Source organism: Callithrix jacchus, chromosome 9, assembly GCF_049354715.1.
Source record: "Callithrix jacchus isolate 240 chromosome 9, calJac240_pri, whole genome shotgun sequence".
Taxonomy (NCBI): domain Eukaryota; kingdom Metazoa; phylum Chordata; class Mammalia; order Primates; family Cebidae; genus Callithrix; species Callithrix jacchus.
In genome coordinates, this window is record NC_133510.1 from 96,738,856 (window position 1) to 96,764,890 (window position 26,035).

Sequence of the window (26,035 nt, forward strand, 5' to 3'; positions counted from 1 at the left end):
TCATCACAAAATAGGAAACTTTATATGGGCTTTTATTGTGCTGTTTGTTTCAACTTTCCTATATGTTTGAAAATTATCAAAGTTTATAGTTAGAAAAAAATCCACTTGTTTTTCCTCTCCAGAAAAGTTAGTATGGGTTGAATATCCCTTACCCAAATGCTTGGGACCAGAAGTGTTTGGATTTTTAATTTTTTTTTTTTGATTTTGAAATATTTGCATATACATAATAAACTTGGGGATGGGACCCAAGTTTAAACACAAAACTTATGTTTCATGTATACTTTATACACAGAGCTTGAAAAGAATTTTATACAATATTTTAAATAATTTTGTACATGAAACAAAGGTTTGTGTTTTGACTGAGACCCCTCACTCAAGATCAAGTGTGAGATTTTTCCACTGTGGCATCATGTTGACACTCAGAAGTGTCAGGTTTTGGAGAATTTCTTTTTTTTTTTTTTTTCCTGAGACAGGGTCTTTCTCTGTTGCCCAGGCCAGAGTGCAGTGGCACGATCTTGTTTCACTGCAACCTCCACCCCCCGGGTTCAAGCGATTCTCCACTTCAGCCTCCTGAGAAGCTGGGACTACAGGCATACACAACCATGCCTGGCTAATTTTTTGTATTTTTTGTAGAGATGGGATCTCACTATGTTGCCCAGGCTAGCTCTGAACTCCTGGGCTCAAATGATCTGCCTTGCTTGGCTTCCCAAAGTGTTGGGATTACAGGTGTGAGCCACCACTCCCAGCCAGGTTTTGGAACATTCTGGATTTCAAATTTTTGGATTAGGGATGTTCAACCAGTAAACCTCAATGCTGGGCAATGTTGCAAGCAGTCTGCACTTTATCTGGATGAAGACAAAGAATGTCACTAACACTTGTCTATGTACAGATGGGAAATCTTGCTGAGGAAAAGACAATGATTCTCAAGCAAAAGGGGAAAAGGGAGAGAGAAAAGAGAGCACCCAGAGCTCAACAATAGTATCAAGAATAGGAGGTGGCAACAGGATGATTTGCAAATAATATTTGGTTATCATTAGAACAAAAAGACTATTCACTATACAGGGTTGTATGGAGTACTGGAAAGAGCATGAAATCAGAGACACTTCATTAGAATTCAAGTTTTGCTCTATATTTGCTGTGAGATTTTGGCTAAGCCAATTGACCATTCTGATTACACAGTCTTTACACATGCAAAATGCTAATACAGTTATATCAATGAAGATACATTGTGAGAAATACATCATTGTGCAAACAAAATAGGGTGTACTTATACAAATCTAGATGGTATAGCCTACTACATACTTAGGCCATAGAGCATAGCCTATTGCTCTTAACATTGTCATATATGGAGTCTGTTATTGACCCAAATGTTGTTATGCAATGAATGACTGTAGTAATACTCGCTACTTAGTAAAAATACCGTCATTAATGGTGTAGTAAAATGGTAACTGGCATAGTAACACTGTAAATTGAATACAATTTTAGAAGGTTTTGAGGAGGGAGGTTCAGAACTGTTCTCCATTGATTTGCTTACAAAGACATTTTCATTTTCCACCAAAGGTTTTAGCTGTGAAAACTTTGGCAGAAATAATATTTTAGGAGTTTTTCCCCCTGTACTGTCAACTAAGTTTTAGTAAGCACATGACTTTCCATTTGTATCATCCAACTGATTTTAAAATGAATCAATGAATGTATTTATTGACTGACTGGCCCACTTCACAAAGGAATGTGAGGAAGGACACTCAATTTGACATCCCTGTGTTTCTCTATATTTGGGTCATGCATTTTGTCTTGCTTTCCAAATTGAAAATGTGGTGGATGCAGTAGATTGGCCTTTAGTATCAGCCCTTCCCTCATTTAGTATACCTTTTCCTGTTTCACAAGCTGGAAAGCTACACGCTCTAGACATCCTTGCTGCTAATATTCTGCATGTGAAATTGGTCTCACCAATTGCACACAACAGAGCAAGATTTGCAGGTGCTGTTTTCATGCTGCTAGCAAATGCAGCTGTCGAGACCACGGTGTTTTGCAGCAGTGTTCCAGTGTCCTGTTGATTGTTCTGTCGGGTGTTGAAAGGAAGCTGGGGACAAGAAATGCCAACTTCCTGACGCCATCTTCCTGATTGTGGGCAGGAACCAGTATGGCACTCTTCTCCAGGTAGTCATCCGTGGATATTCAGCCTTTCTCCAGCCTTTCCAATGATCTCTAATGTCTCCAATCCCCACTGACAAATCCCTTTCTGACTAGGAGTAACTAACTAGCTGAGTGCTGCAATGAAATCCTGACCGACAGATTTGTAAGCTCTTCTTGGGCAGGAACCCTCGATATAAAGCAATGAACTTGCCTTTTAATGGAGTGAAGCCGAGGGATAAACAAATAAGTGAAAAGTTTTAGTAAGATGGTGATATGTAAAAAGTAAAGTTGGTTAAGACAATGGGGAGTGCAGGAGATGAGGTGTTGCCGTTTTAATCAGATAGGTCAGAGAAGGCTTCCTCCTAGGGTGATTTTTGGCCTGACTCTTTGGCATGTCAATTGTGTGCAAGGCCCTGGTGGAGTTACCGTGTTAAAATGCAAATATCCAATTACTCCATTACTTAGATATCCTCTAAGTGATGCTACTGTTGTCCAGCTCCCCGCGATTGAATGTTTACCCATAGTAAACATGGCGGGAAGAGCTTCAATCCGACCCTCGAACGCTCAATAAAAATGGCGACGGCACTTCCTGTGCTTGCCCTCAACAAAGATGGCGTCAACACTTCCTGTTTAAGGTTTTCGCCTTTAACAAAGATGGTGCTTACGATGCAGGTTCCCTAACAATCAGGATTCCGGTTGCAGTTTTTCTCCCCCGCCCCAAAGATACGTGGTTGCAGACGTAAGTAACAGGAATCCATCTTTTCTTGAAAGTCCTGCACTGTAGCATCTGCGACCTGGGCCTGCGGGGGCTTCCCCGCCCCCCAACTTGCTCCCCATTTCCGATCCGGGCCAAGGCTGGGTGGCTGCGGCAGTGCCGGAGGCCCGCTCTCCCCTTGGTCAGCTCTTAAGTTTATTCCCAGCACTCCCTCTTTAGCGGGTCGAGTTGCCACAGAAACCGCCCATAGTTCTTCCTGTTGATAGAAGGGTTTCAGCGGCCGAGGCCGAGAATTTTTTAAAAAGTTACCAATGGGCGCTCACGGCCAAATGTGAACACCTCCCTTCTTCACCTGTCACCTCCCGAACTTCACAGGGTTGCGAGGGGGAGTGTGGGATTGGGTGTCGCCCAGCAGTAGTACTGCCTGGGGGTGTCTGAAGCCGCATCTGTCATCCCTACCTCCCTTCCCTGTCATTTATTCTTCACTGCCTTACACACAACCAAGCCACAGCACACTGGTGCAGCGGTGGTGGAACTGCACCTTCAACTCGTGCCTGACTACTGACCAGTGCTGGATGTGAGCTTTTTTTTAAAGAAAAAAAAAATCCCATAAAATGTCCCATGCAGGTGTGGCCACGATAATGTGCTACAGATTCTGAATTCTTAGTGGGAAGGAATGGAGTTTGTGACTGTATATTGTGTAAGTTTTATTGTAGACTGGGCACAAAACAACCTTTTTCTTGAGGGTGATAGTGTAGAGGACTTTAAGCAAAAAGAGCCTTAAACTCTGTACCTGCTGCTGATTTCTGTCCTGCACTCCTATTACTGATCAGGTTTTGCAAATACTTGCGGTCAAAAGGGCACCTGCGTCCAGTGTGGCAGTTTTTGCCATGGTGGTGGTGCAGGTCTGATGAGGGCAATGTTAAAAACACCATTTCTTCCCCAGCTTGTTAAAACTAATGGTGCTCTGTGATCTTCAGATAAAAAGTGCTTTTTCAGAAGGGTCTCTGACCCACTTTTTTTTTTCTTCTTTTTCTAAATTTCTTTATTGATTGAGCCGGGACCCCATTGTGCTAAAAGCAGAAACAGAAAAGATGATTCATTTTCGGTGTTGTTCATTATGTTAGGAAACGTTCAAAATTAACTTGGCTTCACCCGTGTATTAAATATGGCACTCTGCTACGGTCTGAAGATATGCCTGACCTGAAGGAACTTACATTTCATGTCTGTAATTTGAGCTGTGATTTCGGCTTTTTCCAGGGAGAAATGGAGGCCAGAGACAAACAAGTGCTCCGCTCACTTCGCCTGGAGCTGGGTGCAGAGGTATTGGTGGAGGGACTGGTTCTTCAGTACCTCTACCAGGAAGGAGTCTTGACGGAAAACCATGTTCAAGAAATCAATGCTCAAACCACAGGCCTCCGGAAAACAATGCTGCTGCTGGACATCCTACCTTCCAGGGGCCCTAAAGCATTCGATACATTCCTAGATTCCCTACAGGAATTTCCCTGGGTCAGGGAGAAGCTGAAGAAGGCAAGGGAAGAAGCCATGACCAGCCTGCCTGCAGGTAGGGCTCAGAAAGATCACTTCGAAGCAGCTCCAAAACGTTGGAACTATGCCCTTTGGTTTTGTGTTTGTTGGTTGGTTTGTTTTTGAGACAGTCTCGCTCTGTTGCCTAGGCTGGAGTGCAATGGCATGATCTCAGCTCAGGGCAACCTCCACTTCCTGGGTTCAAGCAGTTCTCATGCCTCAGCCTCCTAAGTAGCTGGGAATACAGGCATGTGCCATTGTGCCTGGGCCAATTTTTGTATTTTTAGTAGAAATGGGGTTTCATTATGTTGGCAAGGCTGATCTTGAACTCCTGACCTCAGGTGATCCACCCACCGCAGGCTCCCAAAGTGCTGGGATTACAGGCATGATCCACCATGCCTGGCCAGAACTATGCCCTTCATATTTGAAGTTGAGATGTAAGGCAGGACAAGGGTCAGCAGTTGATGAAAGTGGGTAAGGAGTTGGGACTGAAGGGACATGATATTGGAGGCATAGGATCAAGAGGTGGCATTAGGAAATGGTGGGAAGGAAGAATGAACCGTGACTGGGAGGTGAAGGAGGGGGGCTCAGAGAATGCATTTAGAAATGCTTCCAGGGAAACCTGGCATGTCACTTGGGAAGCATGTTCCCATCAGAGAGCCAGGTCATATCTCAGCCGTTGGCATCAGGAGCCATTTGGAAAGCGCAGATGGAAAGCAGGCATTCGGCCTACTGACAACTGATTTGTGAGGTGCCAGAGCTACCAGCTGGAAAAGGTCAGATTCATGGAGGAGGAGATAGCCTCTAGGAAGGCATGTCCTGCACCTGTCCCCTGGGCTGTCCTGTGTGGCCAAAGGGGATTATGTTGAAGGCTGACTTGGTTTGTTTTGAAAGGTTATTCGTTTAAAGTGTCCTTTTTAGTTTAGCTTAGTTCAGACAACTGGAGTATTTAATTTTATGGAAAGCAATAGTTTGGGGAGGGTCTCAGTTTGATCTGAAGGAGAATTAGAAGCTGGAGAAGAGAGAAACAGTTCTGGTTCTGTTAGCCTGGCTTATAGCAGGAAGAATACATGATATAGAAACACTTGCTTTTTCTTAACCTCCCTTGGCTCTGTTTTACAAAGATGAAGGAGCAGAGAACTGAACTTAAACATTGAAAAAAAGAGTAATTGAAAGTTGACTTGCACGTTTTTAACAAAGTTAGAGAATCAAGGTTCTCTGGGGTTTTTGATAACAGTGATAGAAGTATTCTGGTTCAGTGGGCCCCAGACTTTGTGGTTGCTGTTTTTTAAATACTGATTTTAAAAAAATGAATACTGATAATAAGACCACTTTTACTGTTTTTGTTTCACGGACCTCATATTTTGACATATGTCTGAATACCTGATCAGCGTGAGATAGTCAGCTAACTTTAGGAAGACCTGGCAGGATTCCAGTGGAAAAAGCAAAAATATTTTCATTTCTAGCTTGGGCTAGTTACAGGTAAATGTATCTCTTAGGCTTTTTTGAAATATTAGAAGTAGCTGGCTTTTGAAGACCACTGGAATTCACTGCTTGGTTTGTCCTTACAAAATTAAGTACTCCACATATCTGAACAAAAATGTATCTAAGATGTTTTTATGACTTTATTGGAAGCAGAGTAGAAAACATGGAGTTGGAGAAATGTTAAAAAATTATTGGTGTTTTCCTGATTTAGAGGTTTCTGCTGGCAACATATAGTTGGAAACAGCAAAATAGGCAAGCTGAAAGCCTTTCACTATCAAAATACTGAATCTAATTTTATGGTCATTTTGGGTGATACAAATCATGCTGTTGTTATGTGATTCATAGAGGGATAACCCCATTTTTATTTCTTCGGATTCATTCAGACAGAAAGAATTAAGGTGCTTTTTACAAAATGATGAAAGTTACATAGAAGCTGAGGAAAAATAGTTGTTTTAAAAAGCTAACAGAATGAAGCAGTACATAATGGGGAAAAAATTGAGCATATCTGTGTAGAAGTTTAGAAAAATAAGGTTTCTCTCAAGATTTGTTAATTCTGTAGAAGGTTGGCCCTGGAACAAATTCGTACAGTCATCTTAATTGTTTTGCTTTTTATTGAGTAACACTACTATTGAAAAAAATATTCTGAAGTGAGGGTTTGATTTATGTATGTCTTTGAATACCTTCCACAGCGACAATCACATAAACTCATTTAAAAAAGACTTGTATTTATTAAATATTGACTATATTAAATAATATAAAATATAAATAAGGTACAGAGAATAATGGTACAGTGAACACCCATCTCTCCATCACTCAGTTTAAGAAAAATAATATTATGATTGCCTTTAAGAACTGTGGGTATTCCTTCCCAATCCTGTCTCATTCCCAGCCCCACTCAGTGAAAAGCCCTGAACTGGGAGTTTATCATTCACTTCTTTACTTTATAGTTTTCTATCTCATAAAAATCACTTTAAAAATCTTCATGTGTTATTGAAAATCCTGTATACCATAAGTTCTAGAGATGTGTGTATTATATATATATGTAATATGTATATATACACACACTTTTTTTTATGTATGTGGGAAGGAAAGGGTTGAAGAAATGATGCATTTAAACTTGATAGTTAACACCTTTTCTTGCGTCAGACCTTAAAATATTATTTGTGTGTTTAAAGTAATTAATTGGTGACAGTATTCTAATTCTAAAATCAAATTGGGATTTACTGAATTGGAAACCTAGGTTTTGTTTCTTTTGTAAATCCTGGGAAGAATATCAGAGTTGAAATCCCTTCAATTTAACGTCCCTGTAAAAAAGAAATCCAGAACCTGCTGCCTAAGACCCCCATGCTTCTCCACTGTTGTAATAGAGTCATTTTAGTAAGATTTAAAATAGTCCACTTTAATTTGTGTAACGATCACTTTGAGTTTTCAGGAACCGGACTCTAGGAGAATTGGTGCTTTTATACATGTATGTACACATTAACCTCTTCTTACCTTTTCCTCATTTTGATCATACTTATTAATTAATTTGCTTGGATTCAGTAGTCTTCTTTTGGGAGGCCTGGAGAACAAATGGGAAGGAATGGCCTTCTCTTTAGCCAAGAGGTTGATCCTTCTCTAAGAATGAACTGATTTTATTTTGTTAAAGTTTTCTGGTTGTCTTCCCAGAGATGCTTGGTTTCTCCTTTATTGGGTTGTTGTTTGAATTTTTGTTGTTTCATTTGGAAATTTTGAGCTGTCTCAGAGGCTTTATTTTGGTGATTGATCCTGGTTAGCAGCTTTTCACTTAGGTGCTGGGTGTCATTTTTTAGAGAAGAATTGAGCTGTATCTTGTTCTTTAGCTCTACTCTTCTAAACCCCACCCCCATCAAATCTCAAAACACACGAAAACACTCTAAAACCTTTTGATTCTCTCAGAATCTGCCTAGTTTGGCAGATTCCCAATATCTGTTAGAAAAAAACGTCTAAGTTGTTAAAGTTGTTAATGGATCATCGTTTTTCTCACTCTGTAAAGACTCTTACCTTTTAAAAGAGGAATTCTGGTGATAAAATGACTTAATCCACCTTGGCACAGTAGAAAGAACACTTCATGGTATGTCATTCTGGCCAAGGTCACATACTAGACATTAGATCAGCTGGAAACCCTCTCTGGGCTCCTGTCAGGTCATTTAGGAGATAGGGACAGTGCTGTGTCTGGGTGAAGGCAGCCTGTGCCTGCCTGCCTGCCTTCCCACTGCTCATGGGCCCTCTCGGCACTGACAAGCTCCTTCCAGTGCCTGAGCTAATCTAGATCTGGAAAGGAGGTTGATGGCAGCCCAGTCTCCCCATCTGGTGGGACTCAGCCTAAGTCATGGTGGGAGTGACTGCTGGGCCACAGGACTCCCTGTTCCACTGTGTTGGCCCTGGTTGTGGGTCTGGGTGTCTGCCATGATTCTCACTTAACTGTCTGCCTGGTAACCCTGCCTTTTACCCCAGTCTTCCTTTAAGCTTGGGAGTGTTTTTGTTTTTCTCTCCTCCCTTGGTTTGATTCCTGCTTTATGTACTCTTAGCTGCAGCAAGAGCAAAGAACAGAGCTCTGGGAACACAGCTCAATGTTTCCGGCATCAGCATCAGATGTCTCAACTCTTGAGCCTATTAGAATGGCTGTCCCTAGCCTGACACTTGCTTCAACCTTCCCCGGGCTTGACCTTGTCCTTCCCATATACCCTGTGTCCTGGACTCCCTGGCTGCTCTTACAGAAGCAGTGCACAGGACTGACTAGTCCGTTTCCCCTCTATCTGTGGGCTCCAGGGCTCTGCTTGCCCCTTGTGGCACCAGCCTTGAGTGATGACACAGAACCACACCTGCCACCTCCTGAGATAACACTCTAGCTTTGAGTTGCATACCTGGAGGCATCTGAAGTTGCTGAGCTCTTAATGCAGACATTTTAGATATTGTGATGGGTTTATTAGAGAGGTTTCTAGCTTGGGATTGTTTTCATAGGTCCTCCAATCATACCATGTAATTGACCCTGCTGTACATGTAAGTTCAATGTTGATCTCAGTGCATCTTGCTTGCGGTCTATCCACGTGCTTCCACTGTGACTGAGTAGTGTTTGCTTAGTGGAATCCTGTGTACTAGAGTGAGAACAGTGGGTCAGTATCCACAGCAAGACCCTTCCCTCTGGTAAGGGGAAAGTCTGCAAAGAGCCCAGGTTTCTGTGTATACCCAGCTGGATTTTCATCTACTTCTTGAGGACCTCCTGAATGCCAGGTACTGGGTATATTAAGGCAAATGGAGGATCTTCAGATCAGCTGAGGGCATTCATGTGTTCATCCAGCAAATATTTGCTGAGTATTGACCATGTGCTAGACCAGCGGTCCTCAACCTTTTTGGCACCAGGGACTGGTTTTGTGGAAGACAGTTTTTCCACAGACAGGTAAGTTGGGGGAAATGATGGTGTGGGGATGAAACTGTTCCACCTTAGATTATCAGGCATTAGATTCGCATAAGGAGCATGTGACCTAGATCCCTTGCATGCACAGTTCACAATAGGGTTTCCACTCCTAGGAGAGTCTAATGCTGCTGCTGATAGGACAGGAGGCGGAGCTCAGGTGGTAATCCTCGCTTGCCTGCGCCACTCAACTCCTGCTGTGGGGCCCAGTTCCTAACAGGCCATGGACCGGTATGGGGGTTGGAGACCCTGTGCAAGACAGAAAATGCTGAAGATAAAACAGTAAACAAAACAAAGCCCTTGTTTTCGTGGAGTTCTCTATATTGTAGTAGTGGGAAGGGATTAGGTCAGGGACAGATAATAAGCAAATGAATAAATATATTTGCTGGTGATGAGCGCTCTGAAGAGAAGCAGTGTGTGTGGTGGTGGGGGTGGTCAGGGAAAGCGTCTCTGATGAGGGGACACTGAGCAGAGAACTGAGTTGTGCGGTAGAGTTGATACAGGGAGGAGAGCTTTCAGATAGAGGGGACCACAAGTGCACAGGAAGTCGAGTGGGAGCCACGGTGACAATGTGGCTAATAAGACACTTTCCTCCCTGGGGTGAATCACATTCCACATCAGCAGAGGCTCAGTGGCTACCGTTGTTGTGCTTCCCAGCATGTGAGATGTGTGTGCACCCGTGGTCTGGTGTGGCTCTTAGCATGACTTCAGTTGAATGTGGATGTGGGATTAAGTAATATTCAATTACATGATGAAGAAGTTATTTCCTTTCTATTTCTGTTTCAGTTCTGATAAGAATGATAAGAGATTCTCGTGTTTAAAGCCTTCTGTGGGCAACAGTATTTAGCTAGAATCTCATTGTATTGCCTTTTTTGTGTCGACTTAATGGGTTCCTTCCATTTATGGCAAGCAAAACTTTTCTATTTATGAAGTTCCTTTTAAAAATACATGACTTCTAGAGAGTAGAATTGTGCTTATTAGAGACTGGGAAGGGCACAAGGGAGGCAAGGATGGGGGAGATTGGTTAACGGATACAAAATTACAGCTAGATAGCAGCAATAAGTTCTAATGTCTGCTCTGTAGGATGAACATGCTTAACAGGAATGTATTGTATATTTAAAAAATGCTACAAGAAGGATTTTGAATATTCCCAACACAAAGAAAGAATAAATGTTTGAGGCTATGGACATACTAGTTACCCTTATTTGATCATTACACATTGTATGCCTGTATTGAAATATCACCCTGTATCTTATAAATATGTATAATTATGTATCAACCAAAAAGAAAAATGTTACATAGGAATATTGAATAGGAAATAAGATTGAAAGTATACCAAATTATTTAGGAAAAAGCCATTACTTATATTTAAGTAGAAATGAGTCAATATAAAGGAGAATATAAGAAAATAATGGCTGGGCGTGGTGGCTCATGCCTGGAATCCCTGCGCTTTGCGTGGCCAAGGCCGGTGGATCACTTGAGGTTAGGAGTTCGAGACCAGCCTGGCCATCATGGTGAAACCCCGTCTCTACTAAAAATACAAAAAAATAACCAGGCGTCGTGGCAGGAACCTATAATCCCAGCTACTTGGGAGGCTGAGGCAGGAGAATCACTTGAACCCAGGAGGCGGAGGTTGCAGTGAGCTGAGATTGTGCTACTGCACGCTAGCCTGGGCAACAGGGTGAGACTCAATCTAAAAAAAAAAAGAAAGAGAGAGAGAAAAAAACCAATAATAATAGTGTGAGAATGTGGCCCAAATTTGCTTTTCATTATATATATTTTTAATTTAAAAAGAAAGACAGGCACTTGGGGGAGGAGCCATCACCTGCCTGGCGTAGTTAAAGCAGGAAGGTTGCAATTCCATTGTAATAGAAGATAGAGCTGTATTCATGATGCTTCACAGTTTTGCTGTTTCAATTTATGCACAGTGACAGGAATTGGTTAAATTAACTAGAATGTCTAAATTTATAAGTTTTCTAAATTTTAAACACATTTACTTGCTAGTGAAACAAAGGCAGCAATATGGAGCCATATCCTGGTATTATGAATTTTAGAACTGGGTAGGACTCACAGATCATCTAATTTTTCCCTGAGAAAACAGAGGCTGAGGGAGATTAAGTCAATTTGCTCATGATCACACAGCTAGTTAATGTAATTTATTACTGGGACTAGAATCCAGGCCTTGCAACTCTTGATTTAAGACTTTTTCTGCTGCGCAATCTTGGCTTCCCACTGAGTTTGAAATGGAATTGTATTATGCTGCAGTGTTAATAATTGAAAGAGGCTTTTTAAAAGTTGTACTAATGTATTTTTTTTTTCATTTTAAGAGGAGAATTTCCAAAGGCTTTTAGAGGTATGCTGGAATGAGATTTTACTAAAACATTTTATTTTTATGAATGCTAATTTTAATCACTTAAAAGGAAATGATGATTGTTCAGTACTGCATTTTATCAGAAGATTTTTTTCTCCCTGCCTCTGCAAGGTTGACATAAAGGAAAAGCGGGACTTTTATCAAGTATTTATGGACTGATGAAATAATGCATCTGTTGGCAGCTAATTGCAGCTCTTTCTAGGAATAGCAAACTTGTGACAGGTCTTGCCCTAGCAGAGATGCCTCCATTTCACTTTAAAACAGGGATTTGGTATTTTGGAAATTCTATGCCTTTTTTCTCCCTTCTGTGGATGTATGGACCGCTCAGCTGCATCAGATACTGTATTGACCATCAGGGTTGATTTAGCTCAGTGTTTCTCAACTGTGGCTATGCTTTGGAATCACCTCGGGTATTTTTACAAAACTGCTGATGCCCAGGCTCTTCTCCAGGTGAATCCATTGCACAATTTCTGGAGGGTGGGGTCTGGGCAATGATGTTGAAGGCACACACGGATAAGTCAGGCACACGTACAAATGCCTCCTGAGGTTATCTTAAATTGCAGCCAGGGTTGAAAACCTTGAAATCTGACCAGCTGGTTAGGGGCGTGCCTCCTTCTTCACTCACTGCTTCCAAGTCCTGCCTTCCCAAAGCTGTGTACTTGCTTGAAACATTGTTCTTATTTTCAGGTAGCAACAGGTGGAAGGGTGGTATATTAGTTCACAAATCCTTTTATTCCTTGATTTCCCTGAGCATTGTTGCTCAAGAATGTTCCAGAATATCAGATTCCATACAGCGGGTGGTGCTAATGCCAACATTAAAATCCATTAGAGCTCTATGGGGATATATGGGCAAGATACATATGAGGAAAAATTGGAGGATTTTGAATTGCTGGTGAATTTGAATTTGGGAATTATTTCTATGGCTATTTACATCATTTGGTACAAAAATTACAAACTACATACAGTACCTTGTGCTCTGTGGATCAGGATATGTCCAGATGGAGACAGAATCTCCTGCTGCAGAACAAGTTGGATGCTCCTCTCAGATAAAAGGTGAGCGTAATATGGCTTGAGGATGGAAGAGTGAAGAAGAGACAAACGGCTAGTTGGGCAGAGTGGGACTGCCTTAGTCTGTCAGACTGGCTGGCTGGCTGTTCATGGTCTTTGTAATTACAAATGAAATTCAGGCTGGGTGCGTTGGCTCGTGCTTGTAATTCCAACACTTCGGGAGACCACTTTAGGCAGACCACATGAAGTCACAAGCTCAAGACCAGCCTGGGCAACATGGGAAAACCCCGTTTCTACTAAAAATACAAAAAGTAGCTGGGCATAGTGGCACATGCCTGTAATCCCAGCGACTTGGGTGGCTGAAGCACAAGAATCACTTGAACCCAGGTGGCGAAGTTTGCAGTGAGCCAAGATTGCCCTCTATCCTGGGCGACAGAGTGAGACCCTGTCTCAAAAGAAGAAAAAAGATTGTGTCTCACAAAGAACTAAAGAAAACATCAGTAAAATAATAATCAAGATAGCTATTGGGGACTTACTGTCTACCAGCTATATTCTAAGTCCTTTGTGTTTATTAATTCATTTAATCCTGACAAAAACCTGATGAGGAAGGTGGTATTATTACCCTTTTTGAACAAATGAGAAAATTTAAGCACAGAGATGTTAAGTCACACAACATAAAGTCCAATTTAACTTCAAGGCCTACTGATTCATATCCTACAAAAGCACTTTCTCAGTATTCAGGTTTCTCCTCTTCCTCATTCTGATAACCTGTGGCTGCTCCAGAGCCCGTTACCCTCATTCTTCTTCAGGAACTCCCCCACCTCCAGCTTCTTCCAGACACACAGCCTCAGGAGCCTTTCTCTTTCCTGCCTATTGTCCTAAGGCTGATTCCTGGTTGATAGCTCTCTTTCTCCCATCTCTCATTTTATTTTGTTTTTTATTTTTTGGTTGGGGAAAGGCTAGGGTCTAATGGAAGACCATATGGTGGGGAGGGGTCAAGGAACAGAGCTCCTGAATCTCTCCCATTGCAATCTGCTATTTTGAGAGTAAAAAAAGACTGAATCTCCTTGGCTGTGATCAGGAGATAGGATGTTGGCTCCCCTGATGCTGGAATCCACTCCCACTTGTGCAGCTCTTAAATCATGCTATCTAAAGCCCTCAGTTCCAATAACCAGCTTTTCTGGTGGTGCAGCTTCAGAGTTTAACCAAATGCTTAGCAAGGTAGTGTTCTCTTTTTACGGATATAGTTCAAACTTGTAGGCTGCTGTTGTAGCTAGCTGTGGGAATGTTTGCTTTACATAATTTTAATAGGCAGCTGTGTTTATACTTGTTCCTCAGTTTAAGCAGTAAGGAGTATATATGTGTGATTCTTTGAGAGCATTTCCACCCCCGACCAAAAAAAAAAAAAAAAAAGGTGTGTTGTGTTTTTTCAAACAGTAAATTTTAATTGAAAAGGAATGTAGCTTCTAGAAGTTTGGGGCAGGTTTTACTCTTAGGCTTTATTTTGTTAATGCTATGAAAGAAACTTTTAACTCCTTGTAAGAAGTGCCAAGTTGACAATTCCTGGAAATGTTCATGTTCTATTTATGCTCAGCAGCATAGCAGAGAAGGTGGCAATACCATTACCAAAATAATACTGCCAAGATGTAATAAATGGCAAATGAGAGACATGGTTTTATAACTTAAATACAAGACTTTAAAAGCATCTCCTAATACTGCCATTTGTTGATAAGGTATATAGGTGCTGAGTAGTAATGGTGAAGTTGCTATGGAGAATTATAGATCAAGTAGAGCATATCTGCAGGGACTTGTCCTGTTGTTAGAACCACAGAAGGTTAGAACTGGAAGGGACCTTAGAGAACTCTACTTTATAGATGAGAAAACGAAGGGATAGCCAAGTCCCAAATCTGTAACAGCATGCATATGGGTTCTTTTGTTCAAATAGTAGAACTTTGTGCTAACATAAACAAAAATAGGAATTTCTCTGAACTGTATTGAGTATTTCACAACTTTGAGGGAATGAGAAAAGTTTCAGGGCTTATTAAGGGCAGGAATGAGGCAACAGTGGTGGAATCTCAGGCCATCAGATGGTCATCTCCAATCAAGTTTCTACATTGTACTTTCCCTCTAGATTCAGATTACTGGCCAAACTTGGGTCATGAGCCCTTCCCCTAGGACACCAGAATCACCTGAAGTGGGGAAAGGAAGTTCCAAAAGAAAGAGGTGAAAGGTTATTGAAGCAAGAGTTGTCTACTGTGTCATCTTCTTTCTTTTTGGATTGAATTGGTCTTACCCCCATGGGCCTGGAAAAAAATGATAGCCTTTTAAGGGAGGAAGATGCTCTACATCTTCTTCATATAGCAAGGCCCAGGTTGAGGGCTAAAGGTGGTAAATGAAACACTGGAGAGCAGTTTTTGGAGCAGGATAGGTCTGCTTAAATCTTTCCAAAATCAGAATGTATTGAGGAAGAAAAATGGATTGAGAATGTCGATGTAAAGAGGTTTAGAAAGAGAATTTGAGTTGAGTACTGGCCTAAGGGCTTTAGCCATATAAACTCACTTTATCATCATAATAGCCCTTTGAAGTAGGGACTACTGTTATCATTTGCATTTCACATATGAGGAGACTAAGGCATTAGATAAATTGCCCAAGGTCACACAGCTTGGCAGAAGCAGAGCTGAGGTTTGAACACTGCCAGTCTGGCTCACACACGCTATGCTTCTAATCATTAGGCTATCCTGTCTCAATCAGTCTACTACCAGTTCTGATTGGAGTCATATAGCTTAGATGACCTGACCTGGCTAGCTGCAGCTTCCTTATTTTCTGACCCTTGCTTGCCTCAGGTCTCACATATAGCTGGCATTTTCATTATGTGTTTGTTAGTCTCTTTTTTAACAGTTACCAAATTTAAAAAAATACCCAAGAAGATGAAATATGTTTTCTAAGAAATTTGATTAGATTTAAAAAAAGAAGAAGAAATATGATTAGATAAAATAAAGGTTTTGAATGAGATTGACATGGACATTTTTGTTCATTTAGTCTAAATGTATCTCTTCCCTTTCAATCTCTTTATTATTAATTAGTCATCTGCTATGGGCAAATATACCTTTTCAGGCCTTTCATATTTGTTTGAGCCCCTTTATTCCTTCACGTGCCAGTCAGGATTCATTCAGGAGACAGAAACCACATAGTAATTTAAACAGAGAAAACGTAATATAAAGAATTTTTTTTTGAGACGGAGTTTTACTCTTCTTGCCCACGTTGGAATGCAATGATATGATCCTGGCTCACTGCAACCTCCACTGCCTGGGTTAAAGCAATTCTCCTGCCTCGGCCTTCCCAGTGGCTAGGATTACAAGTGCCTGCTACCACATCCAGCTAATTTTTGTATTTTTAGTAGAGATGAAGTTTCACCATGTTGGCCAGGCTGGTCTTGAACTTCTGACCTCAGATGATCTGCCTCTTTTGGTCTCCCAAATGCTGGGATTACAGGCATGAACCACCATGCCCAGCAAAAATAAATAATTTTTAACTGGTGAAAAGCAAACCATGGTTAACCACTGAAGGGGTAAAACAGGTCCCTAGGTAATACAGCAATCACAAATGGCAGAAGCTACTTTTTCCAAGGTTGAAAGGTAGTGCAGGATATAGTCATTAAGAATGTGGAAGAGGGCTCTACCCACTCCTAGGACTGAGATTCAGACTTCAGTGGAGATGAAGTGACTCATACTAGCTGGTTTATAAGAGTAGCCTACCTAGGGCCGGGCGTGGTGGCTCAAACCTGTAATCCCAGCACTTTGGGAGGCCGAGGCGGGTGAATCACGAGGTCAAGAGATCGAGACCATCCTGTCGACATGGTGAAACCCCGTCTCTACTAAAAATACAAAAAATTAGCTGGGCATGGTGGCGCATGCCTGTAATCCCAGCTACTCAGGAGGCTGAGGCAGGAGAATTGCCTGAACCCAGGAGGTGGAGGTTGCGGTGAGCCGAGATCATGCCACTGCACTCCAGCCTGGGTAACAAGAGTGAAACTCCATCTCAAAAAAAAAAAGAGTAGCCTACCTAGTAGCTAACTTCAAGAAAATGCAGAGAAATAATTCAGTGAAGTCAGAAAAATAATAAATGACCAAAATGAGAAATTTAACCAATTGAAATAATTTTAAAACATTAAATAGAAATTCTAGAGCTGATTTAGGAAAAATAACTAATGCATGTGGGGTTAATACCTAGGTAATGGATTGATAGGTGTAGCAAACCACCATGGCACTCATTTACCTATGTAACAAACCTCACATCCTGCACATGTAGCCCAGAATTTAAAGTAAAAATGAAAATTAAAAATAATTCTGGAGCTGAAATAAAAATGAATGGACTGAAAAATGCAATTGAGAGTATCAACAGCAGAATTGATAAAGCAGAAGGAAGAATCTATAAACTTGAAGATATTATTTAAAATTACAGTTAGAGAAAAAGAATGAAAAGGAATGAAGAAAGCTTATGGGATTTATGAGACAGCATCAAAAGAACAAACATTTGAGTAATAGGAATGAATGTGGAGGAAGAGAGACAAAGTGATAGAAAGCTGTTTTAAAGAAATATTAACAGAAAACTTTCCAAATCTGGGGAAAGATATAATATCCAGATAAAGGAAGGTCAAGGTCTCTATATCCAATTCAAATAAGACTACACTAAGCCATGTTATAATTAAACTGTCAAAAATCAACAAAGAGAAGACCCTGAGAGCAGCAAGAGAAAAGAAGCAAATAACATGTAAGAGAGTTTCAATAAGCCTAGCAGTACATTTCTCAGCAGAAACTTTATAGGCCAGGAGAGAGTAGGGTAATATGTTCAAAATGTTGATGGAAAAAAAATCTGCTAACGACAAATACTGTAGCCTGCAAAGTTATCCTTTAGAAGTTAAGGAGAGAGTGATAAAGACTTTCCCAGATAAAGGTAAGGGAATTCATCACCACCACACCTGTTTTCATAAGAAACACTAATGGAGTCTTAAAGTGGAAAGAAATGGAAGGTTAATAATAACATGGAAACATATGAAAGTATAAAACTTACGCAGTCAAATTCAGAATACTGTAATACTTTAATGGTTGTCTGTCACTTACATCTTTGGTTTGAAGGTTAAAAGATGAAACTATTAAAATTTATGTAACAACTTAAAAAGGGATATACAAAATAAAAACACATAAATTGTGCCATCAAAGACATAAAATATGGGAGTGATGGTGGAAAAGTATAGAGTTTTTTGTGTCTGATTAAAATTGAGTTGTTACCAGCTTAAAACAATCTGCTATTTATAAGATGTTTTTGTAAGCCTTACGGTAACCACAAAACAAAAACCTGTGGTAGATTCGCAAAAGATAAAAGGAAAGGGAACAAAGGATATCACTAGAGAAAATCACCTAATCACAAAGGAACACAGCAAGAGAAGAAGGAAAGAACAAAGAATCTACAAAGCAACTAGAAAATAGTTAACAAAATGGCAGAAGCAAGACCTTATCAATAATTACCTCGAATGTAAATGGATGAAATTCTCCAATCAAAAGACATAGGGTGTCTGAATGGGTTTTAAAAAAAGCACAAGACCCAATTATATGCCACCCACAGAAGATTCACTTCCTTTTTAAGAAGACATATAGGGTGAAAATTAAGGGGTAGAAAAAGATTTTCCATGCAAATGGAAACTAAAAGAGAGTAGGGGTAGCTATACGTATGTCAGACAAAATAGATTTTAAGTCAAAAATTATCAAAAGAGACAAAGAAGGTCATTATGTAATAATAAAGGGGTCAATTCATTAAGAAGGTATAATAGTTATATATGCACCCATCACTGGAGCCCCTGAATATATAAACCAAATATTAATAGATCTGAAGGGACAGACTAGCATATAATAATAGTAGATAACTTTAATACCCCACTTTCAGTAATGGACAGGTCACCCGGATTAAAAAAAATCAAAAAAGAAATAGTAAATTTAAACTACACTTTAGACCAAATGGACCTAATAGACATTTACAGAACATTCCATCCAACATTATCAATACTACACATTTTGATTAGCCTAATAATGAATAAGGATATTGAATCAGCGATAAAAAGTCTCCCATTAATGAAAAGCCCAGAACCTGATGGCTTCACTGCTGAATTCTGCCAAACTTTTAAAAAACAAATGCCAATCTTTCTCAAACTCTTTTACAAAATTGAAGAAGAGGAAATACTTCTAAGCTTATTTTGTAAGGCCAGGATTTACCTTGATATCAAAGCCAGATAAGGATATAAGGAAAGAAAATTACAGACCAATATTTTTGATCAACATAGGTGCAAAAATTGTCAACAAAATACTGGCAAACTGAATTCAACAGCACAGTAAAAGAATCATTCACCATGATAAAGGATGCAAGGATGGTTTAACATACACAAATCAATAAATATGACATACCACGTTAACAAAATGAAGGACGAATACTATTTGATCATCTCAATAGATGTAGAAAAAGCACTTGACAAACTTCAACATTTTTTCATTATAAGATCTCTCAACAAATTAGGTGAAGAAGGAATATACTTCAACACAAAAAAAGGTTATATGTGACAAACTCATAGCTAATTCATGCTCAACAGTGGAAAACTGAAAGCTTTTTCTTTCAAGATCAGGAGCAAGACAAGGATGCCCACTCTCACCACTCTTACTCAATGTAGTACTAGAGGTTCTAGCCAGAATAATTAGGCAAGAGAAATAAATGAAAGGTATACAGATTGGAAAGAAAGAAGTTCAATTATCCCTGTTTGCAGGTGACATGATCTTAAATATAGGAAACCCTAAAGACTTACCAAAAAACTATTAGAACTAATAAATAAATAAAATTGTAGTATACAAAATTAACATATAAAAATTAGTGGGTTTTCTGTACACAAACAGCAAACTATCTGAAAAAGAGATCAAGGAAACAATACCATTTTCAATAGCTATGAAAGGAAAATACTTAGGAATAACTTAACCAAGGACATGAAAAATTTGTATACTGAAAAACCACTAAAACATTAATGAAAGAAACTGAAGAAGACACAAATAAATGGGAGAAAACCTCATATTCATGGATTAAAAGAATTAATACTGTTAAAATGTCTGTACTACCCAAAGTGATTTATAGATTCAGTGCAATCACTATCAAAATTCCAGTGACATATTTTATAGAAATAGAAAAAACAATTCTGAAATTCATACGGAACCACAAAAGACCCTGAATTGCCAAAGCAATCTTGAGCAAAGAGGAGCAAAGCTGGAGGCATCACACTTCTTTCCCTTTCTTCAAAATATACTACCAAGCTATAGTAGTCAGATCAGCATGGTATTGGCATAAAAACAGACACATAGACCAATGGAACAGTGTGGATAGTCCAGAAATGAATTTACACATTTATGGTCAATTGATATTCAACAAAGGTGCCAATAAGACACACTGGAGAAAGGATATTCTCTCAGTAAATGGTGTTGGAACAACTGGATATGCAGAATAATTAAATTAGACCCTTATCTCACACCATGTATAAAAATAAACTCAAAATGGATTAAAGACTTAAACATAAGACTGAAATTATGAAACTACTAGAAGAAAACCTAGGGGAAATGCTCCATGACATTGGTCTGGGCAATACATTTTTTTGGATATGACCCTAAAAGCATAGGCAACAAATGCAAGAATGGACAAATGGGATAAATAAAAGCTTCTGCACAGGAAACAATCAACAGAGCAAAGAACTAACCTATGAAATGGGAGAAATTATTTGCAAAACATATATATGATAAGGAATTAATGTCCAAAATGCACAAGGAATTCTAAAAATTCAATAGCCAAAAAAAAAAACAAAACACCCAATTAAAAAATGGGTGATCAGGCACAGTGGCTCACGCCTGTAATCCCAGCACTTTGGAAGGCTGAGGCAGGTAGATAGCCTGCGATTAGGAGTTCAAAACCAGTCTGGCCAACATGGTGAAACTCTGTCTCTACTAACAGTACAAAAATTAGCCAAGTGTGGTGGTGCATGCCTGTATTCCCAGCTACTTGGGAGGCTGAGTCAGGAGAATCACTTGAAATCAGGAGGTGGAAGTTACAGTGAGACGAGACGACAAGAGTGAAACTCCATCCCCCAAAATAAATAAATAAATGGGCAAAGGATCAGAATACATATTTCTCAAAAGAAGATATACAAATGGCCAACAGGTGTATTAAAAAAATTATCAACATTGCAAATCACCAGGGAAATGCAAATTAAAATTATAATGAGATATCATCTCACACCTATTAGAATTCTAGGCGCTTATTAAAAATATGAAAGATAACAAGTCCCAGCAAGGATGTGGAGAAAATGGAATGTTTGTATACTTGGTGAAAATGTCAATCAGTATAGCCATTGTGGAAAACAGTATGGAGGTTCCTCAAAAAATTTAAAATAGAACTCTGTGTCCTAGCACCTAGACACTACTGGGTGTCTAGAAGCACCCAGACTACTGGGTGTCTGGAAGAAGCAAAGTCAGTATGTCAAAGAGATAACTACACTTTCATGTTCATTGCACCATTGTTTACAATAGCCAAGATATGGAATCAACCTGAGTGTCCATCAACAGACAGGATAAAGAAAATAAAGTATATGTACATAATGGAATGCTATTCAGTTTTTAAAAGAAGGAAATACTGTCATTTGTGACAACATGGATGAGCCTAGGTGATATTATGCAAAGTGAAACAAGACACAAAAAGACAGATACCATATCACTTATGTGTAGAATCTAAAAAAGCTAAACTCATAGAAGCAGAGTAGAATGGTGGATACCAGCAGCTGGTGGAGATGTGGTTGGGGAGGTGTTGGTCACAGAATACAAAGTTTAATTAGGAGAAATAAGTTGAAGAGATCTGTTTTACAACATGATGACTATAGTTAATTAACAATCTGCAGTTGGCCCTTTGTATCTATGGATTCAACCAACCACAGATAGAAAATATTTGAGAACAACCACAATAAAAAATAACAATACAGCAATAAAAAAGGATACAAGTAAAAATATAGTATGACAACCATTTAGGTAGCACTTACTTTGTATTAGGTATTATAAGCAATCTAGAGATTATTTAAAATATATCGGAGGATGTATGCAGATTATATGGAAATACTATACCATTTTATATCAGGGACTTGAGCATCCATGGATTTTGGTAGTGGAGGCCTCCCCCTGCAGATACTGACAAATGACTGTAGACTATATTGCATTCTTGAAAATCACCTGAATAAATTTTACCTGTTTTCTTTACAAAAAATGATAAGTATGTGAGGTAATGCATATTTTAATTATCCCTATTTAGCCATCCCACAATGTATAAGCTATGGTCTCAATGTCTCCCAAATTCAACTTAATCTCCACTGTGTTGGTATTGAGGGGTGGTATTAAGGGGAGAAGTGATTAAGTCATAGGGGCCTTACTCTCATGAATAGATTAGTGTCTGACTAAAGGGCTGGAGGGAACGAGCTTAGGCTCTTTTGCTCTTTGGCATTCTGCTGTGTGAGAACACAGTGTTAGCCTCTTCGGCCAAATGAAGATGCAGCAACTGGTAACTGCCCTTACCAGACACCAAATGCTTGATCTTGCACCTTTATCTTGAACTTCAGCCTTCAGAACTGTGAGAAATAAATTTCTATTGTTTATAAATTATCCAATCTGTGATTCTTTGTTATAGCAGCAAAAATGGACTGCCAGTGTTCATATTTCAAAACATCATGTTATGCATGATAAATATGTACAATTTTTATTTGTCAATTAAAATAATAAGTTAATTTAAAAAGAGATAGCCAGTATTTATAATAAATGAATCATCTTAACATTTGAGTTTTTGCTGTAGGGGAGGAAAAGTTTCTTTTCCTCATTCATTCTAGGTTCATGACTGAGGCTTTTAACAAAAGACAGATAAACAAGAGACAAGCATAGACATTTATTTAATATAAATTTTACATGACACAGGAACTTTTATAAGGGAGTAAAGACCAAAAGAGATGGTTAAACTTGTGTATTTTTATGCTAGGTTTGATGGCATGTGGATGGTTATGTAGAAATGGGATTAGAAAAAGAGTATGAGCTCTAATGATAATGAGCTAGGGTAAAATTTGCTGGGCCTGTGTGTTCCTATTCTCTCTATGATCTGCATCTTCGGAAATAAGGATGCTCCTTTTATCTGGGGCTAGAGAAGGCATTGCACATGAGAGTCACTTTACGTGTTTCAGGGAAGGTCAGAAAATCCTTTCTAGGATTTACAACCTGCTTTAGGAGAGAAGGGTGGGAGCTGCGGGGAGGTTAGAGTGATCTGCCTGCTTACGCTGTTTTCTCAGATTCCAAGTGCCATATCTTGGGCCAGTATGTCCTGAATCCCATCGTTACCACAGGAAATTCTGTTTCAGAAGCCCACTCTTTGCTAAACTCCAGTTACTTCTAGAACTGGATATTGATGCTCAAATCTGGAACTTCTTATGTGATGCCAAATAAAGAAGAAAATGTAGAAGATTATGTGTATGTGTGTGTTTAACAAAGTACATGTACTTCTTTTCTTCAGAGAGTAAACACTTCTGAATTGACTTGAAGTCCTTTCAAATGAAGATCAAGGCATGCTGCTATTTCAACTATTAGAGAGGTAGCACGGGACTTAAATGACGTTCTCCAAATGACTGACTGTTCAGGAACTAGGAAGAGTATTTTTCACTCTGCTGTTTCAAGTATTTCGTTTGTTTTTCTATGAGTATACTGTTTCAAAGGGCTTCTCTAGATTATTATATAACCTGATTTTTTCAGTGTCTTCTCTTTGTATGCTTCTAAGTTTCTAAATCTTTTCTCTTCATTGTTTTTCCCTAAATTGTTGGACTCTAGGTTAGTAAGCTTTTGCCAGTGGCATTTTAAAATATATTTATATCTTTTAGATGCTAAAAATAGTTCATACGCTTTTATATGGTTGGAAAAGAAGAGTACATGATGTTTGAAAATCACATGAAATGCAAATTTCAGTGTCTATAAATAAAGTTTTATTGGACCACAGCCATGCTTATTTGTTAACATGTTGTCTGGCTGCTTTCACACTACACCAGCAGAGTCAAGTAGCTGCAATAGAGACTTTATAGCCCAGGAAACCTAAAATATTTACTATCTGGACCTTTACAGAAAAAGCTTACCACCCCTGGTATAAAGTGAGGAAGGCCAGAAACCAGTAAAAAACTGTGGCTTTTCCCAAAAAAGCTTTGGTTTTTTCTTATGACTGGAATCAGCTTTGTTTACCTTTCTTTACTTGGTGCCTAACTGAGTGCTGGATTAAAGCAAATGCTTAGTTCTAAAATTGTTTTGAGACTCAAAACTTAGGGAGGTCTTTCTTCAGAGTAAACCTTTCCTATGAATATGTATTATCTTTGCCATTTTTTTTTGAATTACATTTTGCCAGAAGAGATTTGTCATACCAGAGCCATTGAAGCTTTTCTTTCATTTCTAAAATTGTATATAAGAGAAAAAGAAGTAGGTAAACCAAACAGCTAAAACCCCTTTGTGCTCTGCACATTCACACAAGGATTTAGTTTCAGCTTATCCTGTGTGTTTACTCACGGTTTAGTCTCAAGATTTTTAAGTATCGTCATGATGAGATAATGTTAGCATTTGAATACTAACCACAGAAAGCATTAAGCAAGGTTTGCAGTCATGAAGTATTTGCCTTTTGTTCCCATCCATTAGGTATTTCATGTATTTTTTACATCCCCCACTTTGTCTTTGTTTTCACCTCCTTTGAAGGAAATGTTTTGTCATTGAGACTCAAACCTTCTGATGAGTAATGCTAAGCAAGGATATGAATTTATTCCCATTCCCTGAGATAGCCATTGTACTATTATTAATATTTCTGTTGTTCCGAAGCGTAGCCTGTATTAGGTTTTACAGTCCCCTAAGGAATTTAACACTTTAAGTGCTTAGAGAGTGCTGTGGGCTCTAAAAGGTATCAAAAGCATTGCATCAGAAATAGAAGTTAGAGAGCCCTTGTCCATCAAGGAGTTTGAAGTCTGTATGTTAAGAGAGGGGTAACATGTATCTGAATTCTGAACATGCAGTAGCAGCCTACAAAGTGAATGGAATTCCACCGGAGCATGCAGCATGAAGGAGTGATCCGAGGGGAAGGGATTAAAATAGGGAGTGCCTCTAAGGTGAATCTGGGTTTTATGGAAGGTAGAGTCATTGGTTCCAGGTGAAGAAGCCAGTCCAGAGGAGATGCCGAGTTCTTCCCTGACATCTCAGGATGCCTTGCTACAATATTAAACCCAGCATGTTGCAGACGGAATGAGTTTTTCTCACTGAATCTAGTTCCTGCCCTGCCTTCAGTATTTTCATCAATGTCATTATTTTCTCAGTTATGCACCTGCCTCTTAATTTAGGTTCTTATTGCGTCTCCAAACTACTTTGTAACTGGTCTGTCTGTACAGAGAGGTTGCCAGATTTGTCTTCCAAAGCTTTCTTCCCCTCACTGTGACCCCTGACCACCATTCCAGCATCATATTGTGCCATTCTCTGGAGAACCGCTCTTCCACCTAGTAGCCAAATTTGACTTTCTTCAGTTTATAAAAAAAAATTTTTTTAGCTTAAAAAACATTTTTTAAAAAAATACACTTTAACTTCTGGTATACATGTGCAGACTGTGTGGGTTTGTTACATAGGTATACACATGCCATGGTGGTTTGCTGCACCCATCAACCTGTCATCTACATTAGATATTTCTCCTAATGCTTCCCTCTATTATCTCCTTACTCCCTGACAGGCCCCAGTGTGTGATACTCCCCTCCCTGTGTCCATGGTTCTCATTGTTCAACTCCACTTATGAGTGAGAACATGTGGTGTTTGATTTTCTGTTCCTCTGTTAGTTTGCTGATAATGATAGTTTCCAGCTTTATCCATGTTCCTGCAAAGGACATGAACTCATCCTTTTTTATGGTTGCACAGTATTCCATGGAGTATATGTGCTACATTTTCTTTATCCATCATTGATGGGCATTTGAGTTGGTTCCAAGTCTTTGCTGTTGTGAACAGTGCTACAGTAAACATACATGTGCATGTGTCTGTATAGTATGGGATTGCTGGGTCAAATGGTATTTTTGGTTCTAGATTCTTGAGGAATCGCCACACTGTCTTCCACAATGGTTGAACTAATTTACACTCCCACCAACAGTGTAAAGTGATCCTATTTTTCCACATCCTCTCCAGCATCTGTTGTTTCCTGACTTTTTAATGATCGCCATTCTAACTGGCATGAGATGGTATCTCATCGTGATTTTGATTTGCAT

General features: G+C 39.4%; 1 protein-coding gene across 10 annotated transcripts in view; it reads left to right on the forward strand.

Moving 5' to 3' along the window:
• The first annotated feature begins 2,774 nt into the window (after positions 1-2,774).
• CRADD (CARD and death domain containing adaptor protein) overlaps positions 2,775-26,035 on the forward strand; it is a 199,670-nt gene continuing 176,409 nt past the window's right edge. For 6 of the 10 annotated variants that reach the window (XR_008473925.2, XM_078337076.1, XM_009004372.5 and 3 more), the window contains exons 1-2: positions 2,775-2,872; positions 4,109-4,412. Coding sequence is in view for 9 of the 10 variants with exons in the window: in XM_078337076.1 (XP_078193202.1) it covers positions 4,115-4,412 (298 nt within the window). In the remaining variant the exon portion in view is untranslated. Of the gene's footprint in view, positions 3,030-3,264; positions 3,426-4,108; positions 4,413-26,035 lie in introns of those variants that run through there. The other 4 variants (XM_035257294.3, XM_035257295.3, XM_035257293.3 and 1 more) reach the window with 2 other exon arrangements.